The 16,487-nt window shown below is 37.9% G+C and overlaps 1 protein-coding gene across 13 annotated transcripts in view; it reads right to left on the bottom strand.

Moving 5' to 3' along the window:
- Positions 1–16,487, bottom strand: part of rapgef2b (Rap guanine nucleotide exchange factor 2b) — a 101,211-nt gene that overhangs the window by 35,835 nt on the left and 48,889 nt on the right. For 10 of the 13 annotated variants that reach the window (XM_028009793.1, XM_028009794.1, XM_028009800.1 and 7 more), the window contains 3 exons: positions 12,441–12,516; positions 8,405–8,572; positions 3,475–3,492 (listed from right to left, as the gene is read on the bottom strand). In XM_028009793.1, coding sequence (XP_027865594.1) covers positions 3,475–3,492; positions 8,405–8,572; positions 12,441–12,516 — 262 coding nt within the window. The remainder of the gene's footprint in view (positions 1–3,474; positions 3,493–8,404; positions 8,573–12,440; positions 12,517–16,487) is intronic. The other 3 variants (XM_028009797.1, XM_028009799.1, XM_028009801.1) reach the window with 1 other exon arrangement.

The raw sequence follows: 16,487 nt of genomic DNA, 5'->3' as shown, positions 1-16,487 counted from the left end.
AATGAAGAACAGGGGTGGATTTATAGTCATGTGTTCAAAACAGCAAAAGGGGCCCAAATTTTAGTTCTAGAGAGATTCTGAGTTAGAAAGCATCTGACATCAAAATAGTAAACTGGCAAAAGAAACATTGTATTACATTACTGTTATACAGAACCATAAAGCACAACAAATATAATGGGAATTTGCCTTTTGGTTGTGGTCAAAATTGACATCTAGGAATCTAAGAATAACATAAACACTAGACTGTGTTATTAGGTTCTATACAAAGACTTAGTAGAAATGTTGTTTTTTTTTTTTTTTTTTAACTAAAACTTAAAAAGCATTTATGTTTTTCAGGTTTGTCACATTATAGCCCAAAACTTCTCTTCTAGTTTTGAGGTAAAGAGACTTCAACAAAAGTAGAGCACAAATGCAATATGTTAGGAAAATGAAACTATTTTAATAATTCTTACAAATAAACACCTGAAGTGTGTCGTATTGTGTTTGTTTACAGAAAATAAATTTTTAACTTTTGACACAGATTCTAATTTAGATTTAAATATGAACTTTGACTAGGCCTTGGTCTTCATGATGCTGGTTGTTCTTTGAGCCGGAAACAGAATGGCTGCATTAAATCACACAGTTACGTGACCCATTATTGAAACTGGTTGCGCTTAATATTATTTAGGGGTTTCGGATTAAACGGGGGATGTACATCTGCACACCACCATTTTTAGGTTTTTATTTGAATACATTGTATCATTTTCCTTAAGTATGCAAAACGTTAAAGGGTTGTGTGGTTTGAATCTTTCTGCAATGCAATGTCTATAAGAAGCTGTAAGGAGTCAGAAAATCCAACCACACATCGATAAACAGCCGGTTAAAAGTTCTTTGATCAAACGTGAACGTTTTGCTCCTCTGATCCTCTGAAAGACCTGCAGCATCCATTAGAAGATCAGAGTCTCAGGTTTTGATTTATTGACCCATTCCTAAACGTATTCAGTGAATTTGTTTGAAAGTCAACAGAAAGCCACGTGCAGCAAGGACATTAATCAGTGACATGTGTCCCATTACGACGGCTCTAAGTGGCGTTGTGAGAGTGGCAACAATGATCTAATAAAGAGACTCCATTTTCATAGCTGCTGCAGCTCATGGGATTACTTCATTTTTCAAGCTGTTGTCACCTGCACAGTGCTCTGAAAATAATTTGATAGAGACTCGGGCTGCCAGACACGCCTAAAAGATTACACTTCTAGGTTCATCGGGGCAAAACATCTGTTGTACTGGAGCGCCTGCTGGAAGCAGCATAAATCTGGGAGGAACATGAACTACGGTGCTTTCAGGAGAATGAGTAGCACACCGAGAGCAGAAGAAGTTCATCAGTAACCTAAGGTTTCCGGATCAAGTCAGATAGTAACTGAAAGGTTACGACCTGTAAGTCTTTACTTCTTCAGGTTCAACAGTCAGTTACAGCAGGAGATGTTTCATGCTTATGATGAACACAACGTTCAACTTTAATCTCTAACTGCATCAAGAAAGGGAAGAGATTCTCAAATTCAAAAAGTATATCAATGCAGTGGTTATAAAAATAACCTAACCAACTGATCAATACGGTTCAAAATTATGTTTTTCATGTAACTGTATGAATATTAGCATTTATTTGGACTGATAATAGACAAGTATATAATAAAACACCTGCTAAAATTAGCAGTAGTTTTCAACAACTTATATTTGCCGTTTGGCTCTTTATGGAGTAACATGATTACGACAAGCTGATATCAGCAGGTTTATTAGCTGAGCTGTCTGCTCAGGCAGCAGTCGAAAGAATCTCAATATATCTAAAAAAAAATAATAGAAACATCTCTTTAGTTTCACAGGATTACACATGTGAATGTTTTCCAATTTTTATTTTATTAAACATATTTTAAGATATCTACTCAAAGGTGTAGGCCAGACTGCCATATTAGTCTGTAGTGTCTGATCAAGCAAATTAGTTCAACCGTAACCTGATCAAACAATCCTATTATGAGCTTAAAGCACCAATTTTCATCATGTTTCAAAGACATAAATGAGGAAAACTGTGGGATTGTTGCCATGCAGGCTTATTACCATTCAAATAGATGTTCTCCATCTATCATGCTCCAAACACTCGGTCTCTAAAAGGACCTGGCAACCTAAGCTTTCTCTATACCACAGGTTGAAAACTGAAGCCCAGCCAATAAATTAGCAGTTCTTCTCCTTCACCTACAAAATCCTCTATTTCAGCTGAACTATTGAGCCAAAAATATCTGCTCCACTTTACTTCAACGCTTAATGTTTGATATTAGGCTATTAATAACAACAAACAGAACTATTGTCTTTGTGGTGTATGCTGGGGAAAAGAGGCGTGGGTGTTTAAATCAAGGAAACAAAGGATACTTCAAATAAAAACTGCACAGTCTACCCACACACTGCTGACAATAAAAGCATGAAGAACTCTTTTCACTGTTGCCACTTCTATTTATTTAAAAATGAAAACTGAAACATGTAAACGAGAATGAATTATGCACTGCAATAGCATTGAATTTAAACAATTGTGATGTTTTATGAAAGAAACACTGAAAGTTCAAGTGGATCATTGAGAAACCAAGCAGTCACAGATGCAGGATGGGGAATAAATGTACAATAAACCCGTTCTGCTTTGATCACTGCCTTTCCTACACAATTTCCATGCGAGAGTGAGGCTTCTGTAACTCTGCGCAGCTGAGGCAGAGCAGGCAGTCACAAAGGACAGCTCTAAAAATAGGAGCATGGCTTTTCTGCAGCCGAGTGGCAGGTTTGTTCTCTCTGCATTTACCAGCAGGTACGAGCGATCAGCGCTTTGAGCTCTGATCTCTTCCACCTCTCCCTCTTAATCCTTTTCCGCCCGGTTACTGCAGCACCTTACTGAAAGACTGAAAAAGCTGCAGATCTATTGGTGTAACAGCATTCTATATGTACCAGAATTATTAAAACTGAAATCTTCCATCTGCCACAACAATCAGAATACAGATAATATTAATCCAAAGAGCCCAAAGATAATCTTCAGAGAAAAAACATGCACCTCAATCATCTCAATTGTTACCATTATCACACTTTACAGCCCTATAAGTTGCATAGGAGTGATAGTTATCATCCCCCTGTCATTACTTGACAACTGGATGTGGCAGTGGTTGTTTTTTTTAAAAAGTAAAATCAAGATAAAATGGATGGCAGCAGCAAAATGGGTGTCTTTTATCAGTCCTTATTAACAATTCAATTCATATTGTTGACGTGATGGTAATAGAATTGGAGAGCGGAGCATAGCTTCCTTTTCCGCGCCTGCAAATGGAAGGTGTTTATTGAGGAAGTCTGCTAGCAGCTACAGATAGGACGAATGGGGAATCAGACGCAGATAAGCCTACCGAACACATGCAGCTGAAAAACAAAAGACGCACAATGACAACAACAGACAAACACAGCTAATGGATACGGTACCTTCGGTTTATTGCATTCCTGGAAGCCGAGTTAGGGGCGAGCCGTGAAAGGAAGCAGAAGAGAGGAGAGTTATCAAATACGCCACTTTTCAGCTGTGGGTGTGAGAAACTGGAGGTGCAAACCTTGCTGACTTGTTAAAAATAAATCATACACCTGGTTTTATCTTTTTCTATCTCTAGATTAGCATATGAACTGTGAAACCTTTGCAATGAGAATATCAAAGTTATGAACAAAACAGCAGAAAAAAGTTGTGAAAGCCAAGTTTCAACTAAATGCATCACAGAATGCACTTTTTACCAACAGTTTTAATGATCACTGCAGCACATGTGACATTAGTGTTGTGATTAAATAAAAGAACAAAAGCTATGTAGTGAACCCCTGTCTATCTGAGGATTTTTTTATACAACATGTCTAAAACATTTGAAAGAAAATTCAGCTTGGGAAGCTGAAATACAGTGCTGGGTGCTGATTGGCTGAACCCCAGAGAGTAGCGATGAGGAAGACTGTAGATGTTAGATGTTACAGTGATGAGAAGGTTTTTGCTGCAGATAAGCCTTGATTTTTGGGACAGTTCTGGGCAGCTAACAGAGTAAAGCTTTTCTCTTTATGTTTAAGTCAAATTAGCATTGAATTTGACGGTTCCTGAAACTATATGATTATAAGCAAAGAAAGAGAAAAAAATGTAATTTCTTAATGGTATTTTAGAAAATAGTTGAGCTGGACTTCTTGTTTTACCTCTGTGGTGACTCTGTTATAGTTTCCGCTTTTGAGGTTGGAGTTACATTTTAAACAGTCAAGCTGAAGGAAAATCAATGATCTGACATCTACCTGGAAGGTACAAACCTCGCTGACATGTTAAAAATAAATGATGCACCAGTCCTTCCAGGTTTGGGAATGTCTTCCTGGAGTTAAGGATGAGTTTAATGAAGATAAAAGGGATAAATCCAAATCAAGAACTTAAAAAGAGCTATGGATCCGATCTGCTATGCAGCATTTAGTAAAGAAGATCCATCAACAGCAGCCATGTTGACATTTCCTTCTAGTCTGAGTGACAGAATCCCCACAAAGACCTTAAGAGAGTGACTGAGAAAGAGATCTGAGAGAAAACCTGTGTGTGTGTTGGGGTGAGTGTGTGGATGTTGGGTCAACGGCTCAAATAGCTGATGATTTTAGAGGAAGAGATAGCACATGTGAAATAAGGTGCAAAATGGAGAGTGACTGAGAAATTGAGATCATCAGCCATTGGAGGGGAAATATAAAAAGATCAAGTGTGTGTGTAGATGTGTGTGTGTGCAGATGTGTGTCCATTTTGAACAAGGCACACAAGTGTCAAATGACAGTGTTGAGTACATAGGAGGATGTGTTGAATCCTAAACACTGCCCTTTTTCACGCCCTGATTTATCCATGGAAAGAAATATATGTGAAATATTTATCTTGCTCCTTATGAATCCAACATTTGTCTTCTTTGTTTTCAGTGACGGTAAAAAATATTTTTTTGGATTCATTTATGATACACTAAAGGACAAATATTACTTGAATAACTTTAATTTGAGTAAGAATTAGGCTAAACAACCAACAATCCAACCCAGCATACCAATATCAATACAGTTTAATGTACAAATGAGAATTATTTGTGTAATAAAACTATTATCTCACTCAAGAAACCCGCAGAACATTTCTCTAATGCATCCGTGTGGAATTTAACTATCAAACTACAAACATTTTCCTGAATTTGTTGTTTGGGGTGAAATTGAGATCTGACATTAAAAGCAGGAATCTATGCAGTTCTATAAAAACAGCAAAATCCTGAATCCCTTTACTGCACAACTTTCTGCAGGATGAACACTCAACAGAGACAATGTGGTCTAAATTATTGTGCAACCTAATGTGATGTTTGCATTGCAGCCCTTAAACAGGCAGTAAGATTAATCTTATAGATGCTTATTTCTTTGATCAACATGACAAACCACTATGATTTTCCTGCACTTTGGAAATAAACGTAATAAATCACTTCTGAATTGATTAATCTCTGGCTTTACAGAGTAACAGGTGATGTATTGAACTCTAGTGATGTTCATCAGCTAATGGATGTTAATATTAATCCCAGTTCAGTCCTCTGTGTAACATAATTCATTCAGATCAGAAAATAAACATGCTTACAGTCATGAGAGCAGACTCTGTTTGTGTTTAAGGAATTATCCCCCATTATGTTTGAACCTTAAGGGCCTAATAAAGTTCCCTTAACAACAGCTCAGCTTCAGATTGTTTGTCTTTGTGAGCCCCCCCACTGGGAGCTTCAATCTGAGTTGAGTCTGACTTTACTTTTTCACCCTTGGAGCTCTGCAGCAGCTTACGACCTGGACCCAGTGTTGCTCAGGGACAGGAGGGGTTCACACAGCTGCCTGCAAACAATCTGGGACCTGAGAGTTATACAACAATCTCTCTTTAATCAGGAAGGCCACTGATGCTTCTAGCAAAGAAATCGGTTATTTCAGGATTCACCAAGTATTATGACTGACATTTAAACATGATTAGCTAAGCACAAAATTAGAGATGAAGATATTAAAATGCCTACTGTGTGTTTCTCTACTAACAGGATTTTATTTAAACAAAAAGATGTTTTTGCTTTTAAATTTAGATGTCTTTCACTTTCTTTTCATGGATCTGATCATGTTTTCAACTTTATGATTAATATAGAACAAGCAGCTAAATAATTAATCATAATACTTATTAAATTGCCCTAACTCACTGCCAATCTATAAAAAGCCTGACCTGCCAATCTCCCAAAATTAAGAAAATTATGCAGATTTATCCCTAATTTCTATGTACAAATGTGAAAACAGAAGGAAAATTTTAAACCCTGCTACAGATCTTGATCTGATGACAAGATGAGTCTGTGCATATAAACATCTCTTAAAAAGTGCCTTTGATGAGTCATAAAGAAACAAACATAATACATTTTGAGCTTCAATAATTTCACATAAAAAAAAAATCAACAGACTTTTAAGTCCCTTCTAATATATATCTAAACAGCATTTAAATCTTGGGCGTTTCTTAGTGTCTCATTTTAACAGAATTTAACCACTTTACCAGTTTTTCAAAGGGCAAAATGCTGTTTAATCATCCTGTATCATCTTAAAGATGGCGACGTGGAACAATGTTTTTGTTTAGCCTTGATGTTTGTTTGGCTTGGATGCATGTTCTCCAGGCATCTATAGGCATGAAGAAGTAGAGATTATGGACTGATTTTCTCTCCATGGTTCCACACCTGTCCTCACGTCTACCTTAAAGATGATGACTGAGATAAGACCTTTTTTTCTTTTGCTTCAAAGAATTTCTTTGCTGTGTTTCTCTCCTCCTCAACAAGCCTCAGGGAGGAAGGAAGGAACGTTTGGGTTGTGCCTGGCGTTTTAAATGCTACAGATTAGCATACTATGCCAGTTTAGCAACCGCCAATATTCTCTGTCACGCCAACCTTCTCCTTCAGCAATAGCGTTATTGTTAAATAATCTGCCTTCCATACTGTACCTCTAAGTTTGCTCTCTTTTGGTAATGCTGGTTGTCATGGTGCAGGCTCCATCCTTCTCACAGGATTTGTTCCGAGCACAGAGTTCAGAGTTCATGCAGAGATGTCGGGCCATGAGAAAGTTCAGAACCATCCAGCATGTATTTGGAGATCAGAGTGGGGTGTGATAAAAGCTGGAAGGAGATTACGTTTCTCCTCTTAAAGAGCAACAGATTCACAAAGTCGTAGACAAAAACAGACGAGTACCCTGACGAGGACCCGAGGGAACGCTGGGAACGAGAGGAATGCTGTGAAACGCTTTGGAACAGGAAGTTGTGTGCAGAAACTGCATGATGGCTATATACTTATTTCTTTGACCTTTCTTTTCCCAGGGAAATAAACTAGAGTGCAAAGAGTTTATGTGGAGGAACAACAATCAGCAACCAGCTAATTTTTCTTCAAAGATAAAAAATAGATCGAAATCTGACAATTTAGTTTTGATCTGCAGCTCAAATATTGAGAATTTATTTTCAATTATTAAATGCATCAAAATTAATACTGATACTTTCACAGTGTCATTCTTTGCAGAAATTCAGTGCAAATATATAAAAACTTGCATTTCTTGTATCCATATTCAAACACCATAACTGGATCTATTTAATTGTAAATCAAAGTTATAAAGAGCCATTGTGGAAGGTTCAAAGAGGCACAAGTTGCAGACCAATGTCTTATACATTATAATCCTTAGTAAAAATATTGGGACTGGCGGAGCAGATGTCGAAAAAAATCATGGATCGGTCTCAGTCAGGAAAAGCCTGACTGGTGTGGTTTGAATTCTTTTTAAAGAAAGTGGAGTTTTCTCCAGCTGTAGCATTTCTCTCTCCACCTCCAGTACATGTGCACTGCCTATCAGCTGGAAGAAAACGTGCCATTACCTTTTTTCGTAAATTCACTCAAACTGCAACATCGCTACGAAAAAGACCTGATGACTTAGCCAGTCAGTTTAAATAGATCACAAACATCCCAACATGAATCACAAATAGAGCTACTCTGACACCAAACATGGTTCCAGAAGAGACTCAATTAAACGCGCTGAACAAACTACAGAAACATTCATTAAAAAGACGACAGATCAACAAACAGAAAGCTGAACGGTCTCAAGAGTCTCTAAACAGACACAGAAGTAGAGCAACTCTAATCCAACAAGAAGAAGGGAAACGATTTACATCAGCAAAGATCAGAAGAAAGCATGAAGGAGCAGAAGGGCAGGGCAAAGGGAGCACCCCCAAAAACATCAGACACCACAGCACAACACACAACCTTCTCTGACCAGATCAGCTAAAAGCAGAAAACACAAAGTTATTCTAACGGTGATTACAGCGGAGGAGCGGCTCTGGCGAGGATAAACATTGGCTGAAACTCACCGTGTGGTAACCCCGGGCTACGGGCGGCTTTCCAGTGGGGTACGGGTCCACCGTGTCGATGATAGTCTGTCGCTCGCCTTTCTGGTTGATCTTCCGAAAGCGCCGCCGGGACTGTCGGTGCGAGGCTTGTCGCTGAAAGTACTCCTCATTTTCATCCATATAGTCCACCTGCAAGCAACACGGATAGAAGGGGAGTGACTGTCTTCGTCTTCATTCACACCCCTCTCCTCTTCCTCATCCTCCCATCAGCAAAAGAAAACAAAATAATAACAACAAAACTCCCCCATGTCCCTCATGCCTCCCGCCTCTCTGGTTGCGTAAAAATAGAAGTGTGTGTGTGGGCTGTGCGGCGCACACTGACGTCAGAGGATGCTCGCATCATGAAACAAGAGACGGTGAGGAATTTGTATGAGAGTGGTGAGCTGGGAGAGAGGCGGACTGACAGGCAGACATAAACAAAGATGAAGTTCCGTGCAGAAAAAGACACTTTGCTACCTCAAGTTAAAATCTGGTTAAATCCCTGCTTCCATTCATAATGAATGAGGAGAAGGAGAAAAAACATGGAAAACTGGAACAGGACGACTCTCATCCTACTAGAGAATCCTAAAATAGTTTTTCTATCTTCATATTCGGGGCCCAATCCTTCTCATCTCTCTCGCTATTTTTCACATTTCTTGCAGCTCAACCTTTGGGATTACGCTGCTAAAAACCTCACTCCGCCTTACCAACGGCTGCCATGACAACGGCAGCAGAGTTGTGTGCTAGAGAGGGCATAAAAGCGTGTTTGTGTGTCTAATTGCTCTCACTGAGCTGTGTGTGTGCATGTGTGTGTGTGTGTACAGTACAGGCACCTCGGCAGCGGATGAATGTGCTCATTTCACTGCAGCTTCATGGAGCCGAGTGGAAACTTTGCAGCAGGGAACCTCTGATCCATCCTGCTCTGTAATTATGAAACGGTTTGGCTTCTGGGATAGCAAAAGCAACAGCTAGCAGGCAGGCAGACCAGGGTGGTGGTGCTAATAAGGGTGGAGGATCTGATGGAGTTGTTGTCCCATCTGCACTCATGGAGACGGCAATTATGTGAAATGAAGACGCGCTGTTATTGCAGCGGTGGAAGCCTGTTGTCATTCCTGCACACTGACAGCATGCAGGTTACCTCTGCTGCTTTTCTTGGAAGGAAGATGAAAGTAGGGCATGCTTGCACTTCCTTGAAAGACTGCAGTGCTTCTTCGTGGGTGAGATTTTTATTATGTGTTAAAAAACACAAAAACATTAAATAAAAAACAGTTTCATCACTTCCTGTCAGATTATGACTGCATTTTTCATTGTATTTTTGTGAGAGTTTGTGCAAGATTCCACAACAAAATAATAGGGTGCAGCGAAATGGAAATTTTGTCTATATCTATATCTGACAATAATGTTAAAAAAATGACAAACCTAGGCCGATACCGATGTTAGTGCCAATATAATATGCATCCCAACAAAATAATGCACCACTGAAGACCAAAAATCAGAAAAAAGCAAGGTGAGGGTTTGTTTTGCTGCTCTGTGTCAAAAACTATATTCTTTTAGAAAAAAATTATTTTGGAAGTATTTACTGTTTGCAGGTTTCTTTATCTGACATTTTGGTGATGACAACTGAAATGCATTTCAAAAAGAAGGTCATAAAAACGTGAATTTCTAAGTTTTTCCCATAATGTTTAAGTTCTGGAATTTTTTTAAAATACTTTTAAACACTTTGCAAAACCATTTAACGTTCTGCTAAAACACAGCACTATGAAACTTGAACAAGAGGAAATATGGAAATATTTGGCTGTTGATTTGTTAAATTGTTGTTATTGAGTTAATACACATAGAGAAGCTTGAAGATGCAGAAATAAAAATGGAAAAATTGTTACTTGGGGAAAAAATAAAAAGGAACTTTGAAAATAAAATGGATTTTATGCAGCCGTACATTCACATGATGAGATATGGTGGTGGCAGAATCACTACTACATCAAGGTGTTTTATTAATAAAAATAAATGTCCTTCTACTTAGAATATGAGATAAAACTGACATAAAATACACTGAAGTTTGTCATTTTAATGGGTGAAGCGTGTATCTGTTAGAAAGCTGCTTTCATCTGTTTGTACAGTGTGGCTGGATGAAGCTAGAAAACAAGGACAGTTTTTTGCACATGATCAGTATTCAGCACTTAGCTTCATGTTAAACCCATCAATAAAATCAGCATATTTGTACCAAGATTTGTTTTTTTATTTGAGCCATAAGATTTGATTTAGTGGCTTTCATTTATTCTTTATGGACTGATCATAAATATGAGCACATTTATCTTTCATGAAGCCATAGACCATAAAAAGCCATCTTATCGACACAAACCTTGTCCAAAGTGGAGTGATGTAGTTACAAAGTAATGCTCCGGGTTTAGTACTGAGGACATTGATAAGAAATGTTGCAGTAGTATTTTACTGATGATGTCATATCTGTAGCTTTTTGGTGTCTCATGTAATCTAAACCTTCTCAGGCCTGATGTAGCACGAAACTGATAATTAATATTAGGACTTTTACTTTCTGTGTTATTTATGAAGCCTCCAAGAATAAAACCTCACTCTGAGGATGGGTTCATCTGTGAAAAGGTGGCAGATTCATTTTAAAATAAACTTCCAGTTGGGCTTTCTTCACGTCTTCAAGTTTTAAACTGTGATGCGTTCAAGACTGCAAGTTGAAAGGTCAACAGATCCAATGCATTGCATTGGTGTATTAACAGACTTGAAGTTGCAGCTGTTTGAATGTGTCTTGGCAGGATCCTCAGCAGTCTATGGGGTGACTTCAGGCCCCAGTTAGTTTCTGTTCAGCAGATGACTGTTTCCTGCTGCCAACTTGGCCGCTGTACTTCGCTATGAGGGGAAATTTCATTCTCAGCAACTTTTAATTTTAGCAAAGCCGCATTAAGAGGGAAAAATCTAAATTTAATGAACACAAAGGTCTTGATCCTTAATAATATATCAAACATATCTACATGTTGAATGGACCTCCAATCTAAAGCCCAGTTTGTGTTAAAACGTGATATAGTTTATATAGCAGGCCACACAGGATGATGCAACTTTCACACTGCAGGTGGTAAGTGGATAACTGTGGGTTTAACAATAATCCATTAAGACATGATGCAACATGCGAGTGAACTCATGTCCACGTTAATGGCTGTTTTCTGAAGCTTCAGTGGATTTACACAGAGGAAGCCTTTCATACTGAGCTCCCAGCATTTACTTTCATTTTAAAATATAAACTAAAATTGGCTTCATATTTATGGAAGATACTTCTATAGTGAACAGTAGGAAGACAAGGAAAGGTAAGGGATAGGAAGAGCAGAAGGAAGGAATGAGGCAAAGGCAGAAAGATGGAAGCAGGACACAAAAAAGTAAAGAGTAGGATGAAATTAATGAAGGAAGTTATTAAGGAAGGAAGGACAAAAGCAAATAAAGAAGAAAAAAGAATGAAGGGAATATAGAAGGAATAAATGGAGGACAAAAGAGAAGTAGAACATAAAAGTGGAAGGAAAGAAGAATGAAACTGAAAGGAAGTAATCAAAGAATGAAGTCAATTAGAATGAGGAAGGAAACAGAAATGATGGAGGACAAAAAAGGGACACAAGTGAGGAAAGAAGGAATAACACAAAGAAGGAAGAAAGCAAGGAGAAAAAAATCAGAAATAGAAGAAAGAAGGAATGAAGGAAGAAGAAAAAGTGGCCACAGTGAGTATATGAAAGGAAATAAGTAAGCAGGGAAATCGGGAAGGAAAGAAGAAAGCAAGAAAGAAGGAACATAGGAAGGGTACATGGAAGGAAAGTGAACATAATGACAAGAAAGGATACAATAAAGGAATGACAATGCGAATAAAGTGAGAAAAAAATAAACATCTGCCACATTTTCTTTTTCCATGCTTATTTATCTTAGAAAATAAATCAGATTTCACACTTTTCATAACAACAAAGGAAGTCTGCTCTGAGCAGGAGTTTAAAAAGCAGAGAAATAAACTCACCACAATCATTTCTGAGGGTTCAAGGACGATGCATTCACATCCACGCCGCAGGCTGCCTGCTGATCGCTTCCCAAAACTAAACAAAAAGATTACAAAAAAATAAAATAATGTCAATAATGTACCTTAAAGCAGTCTGGTTTGACTTGCACTATATAAACATATGAACATGTTTCTCTGTTCATCTTTGACCGTCAGCAGCAGTGGAGAATCCCATAAATGTTGGCATATTTCTACGCAAACACAGTGAAAAGCTTTGACTGTACACCGCCTCCTTTCAGATTCAGGAGGGAAACACCCGGCTCTGGAAAACTCCACTCTCATGACGTCAGTTTGTACAGCAAGCCCTCCTCCTAATGATCAGAGAAATATTAAAGCAGCAAAGATCCAAAATAAAAAAAAAAAAAAAAAGATTCTCAGCCATGGAAACTTTAAGCATGTGCAGATCCTAGTTGTGGGTGTTGGGAAGAATGATCCCTTTGTCCAAAACATGATTCCCATCTAGACAAACAAGAGCGTCCTTGTTTGTTATTTTAAACATCTTTTGCTTCAGAATGTGACCCAAATCTTGATTGTTTGCTCATTGTTTGGTTAGACAAACTCCTGAGATTCACTGGAATTAGTGTAACAAGCCGTCTCTGTTTGCATCACTGAGATACAGGAGCATTTTAAAATATAGTCCTCTTAATCAAAAGCATCTATTTTATTTTAAATAGTACTAACATTTTGTCACATTCAAGTAATGTTGATCATTAACAGTTTTTACGTTTGAAAGATACCATCATACTTGATAGTTGGTAGTGGTGGTAAATACCCCTTTGAGAGATAACAAGGAGATTAACTAAAAAAAATTTAACATTTTTTGACTTTAGCATAATATAAATTATTTTCAGAGTGTACCCATTGTGCACAAGTTCTGGATGAAAACCTCAGGTTGAAACCTTGACCTTGACAGAGCTGCAAAAACACTAAATCTTGCCAAATGTTCTTGGTTTAGTTTCTACCTTATATATTGTGGTACCTTTGAAATAAGACAAAACTCACATACAAGTAACTTTTCAGCAAGATGGAGGAGCTTGTTTTAAGTGAATAATTTCTTAATATTGATGAAAAGGTACTGGTTCTACTGCTATATTGTTACTTATGGGACGTTACTCAAATTATTTACTTAAAACAACCTCCTTTATTGTGCTGGAAATTTACTTGTGACTTAGTTTTGTCTTATTGCAAATGTAGTAAGGTCTTTGCACTAGAAACTAGACAAACATACTTGGTATGACTTTGTGTTTTTGCAGCGTTGGTGAGAGTTTTCCTCTAACGCCAAAATTGAGGAAACAATGATGTCTGTGTCAGTGATTAATTTAAAGTTTGCTAACGCTGCACTGTGTACTTTTAAATAGGGTCTGGAGTGACTCTACTAAAGTTAGCAAGTGTGGTCACTGTGACAGATTTTTATTTTCCTAACTGGAACCACTGACCTCTCCCACACAGACTCTTGATTCGGGATCAATGCAGTTCATTTAAAGTCCATTTACAGTTACGTGTTACCACACTGTCTGGAGTGACTTTACTTGGCTTTTAAACCATAATAACCTTGAAATGTTGTAGGATAAATGCTGTATTGGTCTGATTTCAGGGTATTTGATCCCACCCTGGACTCTTCTGTGGAGAGGAACATGTTTCAGCTTCAGCAGACATTATTTACATAAACAACCCAGATTTGGGCTCCACAGTGGAAACCCACACAACTGACAACCAGGGTGAAGCAAAAGCTTTTAGAAAACTAAAGTCCAAGAGAAAAAAGCTATGTTAATTATCTATTTATATATGATGGATGACAACTACAGTGAACCACCGCTTGTTATAAAGCTATAAAGATGCTTAAAATCCATTGGCAACCTTTGGTATCTCAGGTAGGTAAAGGTGCCCAGAGATTAAGTGAGTGGCCAATGAGAGCAGACCTCAGGCCCAGCAGGACATAAACACTTTGGGCTTGTGGCTACATGTTATAGCTGGGGTTTGTTCACGCTGGGAAATAATTACCAGCTGGCTGCAATGGCACAGATCAGACGCATTCATTTCTCCAAGCAGATCTCGCTGGCTTTTCTTTTCTTGTTCTAGTAGAAGACTCTTAGAAACTTTATCAACTCTTGTCAGCCTGTCTGTTCTTTAGTGACAAAATGCATTTTTCCAAGTTCCCTTTGATAACTTAACAATTTAAAAAGCAAAACGTTAAGCCGAGAAGCTTGTGTTAAATCAAAGAAAACATGAGCGGCAGCTTGAGGGCAATGGCAGTGAGTGGGTTAATGCTGATTGTTGCTGTTTGCTTTGCCTGAGCTTCAGTCTAACGCCGTTGTAACTCTGCTTGTATTCCCTGACAAACACAAGCCTGAATTCCACCACAGGACAAAACACACCGATGCGAAGAGCTTACTCAGTATTTTTATTGCAGTTCTCGACAAGAAGACAAATGCTGTAATTCTTTTGCAACTGGTTTCCAGCACTGCTGATTTGTCTGGGAGGCAGTGGTTTTACAGGAAGCAAAGTCTGCTTCTGATGCTCCCAGCAGCTCTGAGCTGTGTTTCCACCCATATACATATCACAAACGCATCAGGCCACCCTGTGCAGACAGCAGAGTGGCATGTTCAATCATGCTCCTCCATTCCTGACATTAGTAATCCAGTGCTCAATTTTACATAAAAAATAAACGCACCGCTGGCAATGTGAGATATTAAAGCAGGGATTATGGAAGTGCAGCGTGGGGGAGGAAGACAAAACTATCTTGTTTGGAGATTAAAGCTTGTAGTGCTCCAGGACTAGCAGTGAAAGTTAAAAAAAAAAAATCTTGCAAGAGCAGAAATTATGTGAAGAATTGACTGGGATGGTGGCACCTCTAAAATTAATGCAAATACTTGATTTTTTGCATCAAGTATTTGCTTGATGCAAAAATACTGATGATTTCAGCATCAGTTCTGAAAATCAGCAGCATTTCAGAACTGATGCTGCTGAAATGCACGGAGCAGTTCCTACGAATTACCAAGCAAAGAGGAATTTAGGCTGAAGTGAGCCCTGCTTCAGCTTTCCTGAGAACCGCATAGGACGGGAAACTTCCGAAACCAGAAAGACAAATTTAACAACCAAAGAAATGTGTCAGAATGAATCATTACACTCATATTTTTAACACAGCAATGCTGCAACACACATTGTTTTTTTTTCTTTTACTATTGTTTAAACCAGCAATGAGAACGATACTGAACACCCTGCTATTCATTTAGTCCTTCACTTGGACTAGGACACACTCTCCATGTACAATGCAAAACTGCTGAATTAGAAGAATAAAATGGTGCAATAAAATAGCATATATTATCTTTAATTACAGATTGCTGTTACAGATAGGGCTGAAACGATTTATCAGATTAATCGTAATGAACTGGCTATTGAAATGATAGTCAACTGATGAAGTAATAAATAAATAATTTATTGGAGAATACAAACTAAAAACGGCAGATTGCTGAAAACATCGTATTCAGAACAGCAATTGAGCCAAAACTGTACGAAATACACACACTGTGTATTTAAGATGAAAAAAAAATCTGCTTTAAATCAGTTCTACGCTGAATTCCTTAAGAGGCATTGTTTTATCTTCACCAACTGCAAATTGTAAAAAATAAAAAAATCTAAAAGTACACATGTTTTGCTATCCTACTGTTAACTGGTTAATCCAAAAAATAAACAATCAGCTTTCCACTGTATTGACAAGTCAATCAGAAAGGGCTGAAATTTCAAATGTTGATGTCAGAAGCATTTTTCTAGCTGCAGATGGATCCTTTGCTTCAAATAATTAAGCATGCACTGAGGAAATATTATGGTATTCTAGACAAGAAAATGTTTATTTTCTTTTTTTTAAATGAGCTGAATTATTTGTTTCAATTTTCTATGCATTATGCCTTAATCAGATAAAAAATTGGGGAAATTTGTGCCAATTTTTTTTTTTATCTTTACCTTTATTGAATATCCTCATCCAATAAAGATATCCGATAAATGATTATT

Source organism: Xiphophorus couchianus, chromosome 23 (assembly GCF_001444195.1).
Source record: "Xiphophorus couchianus chromosome 23, X_couchianus-1.0, whole genome shotgun sequence".
NCBI lineage: Eukaryota > Metazoa > Chordata > Actinopteri > Cyprinodontiformes > Poeciliidae > Xiphophorus > Xiphophorus couchianus.
Note: the sequence above shows the minus strand (reverse complement) of the source record. Positions and strands in the feature narration are given on the sequence as shown.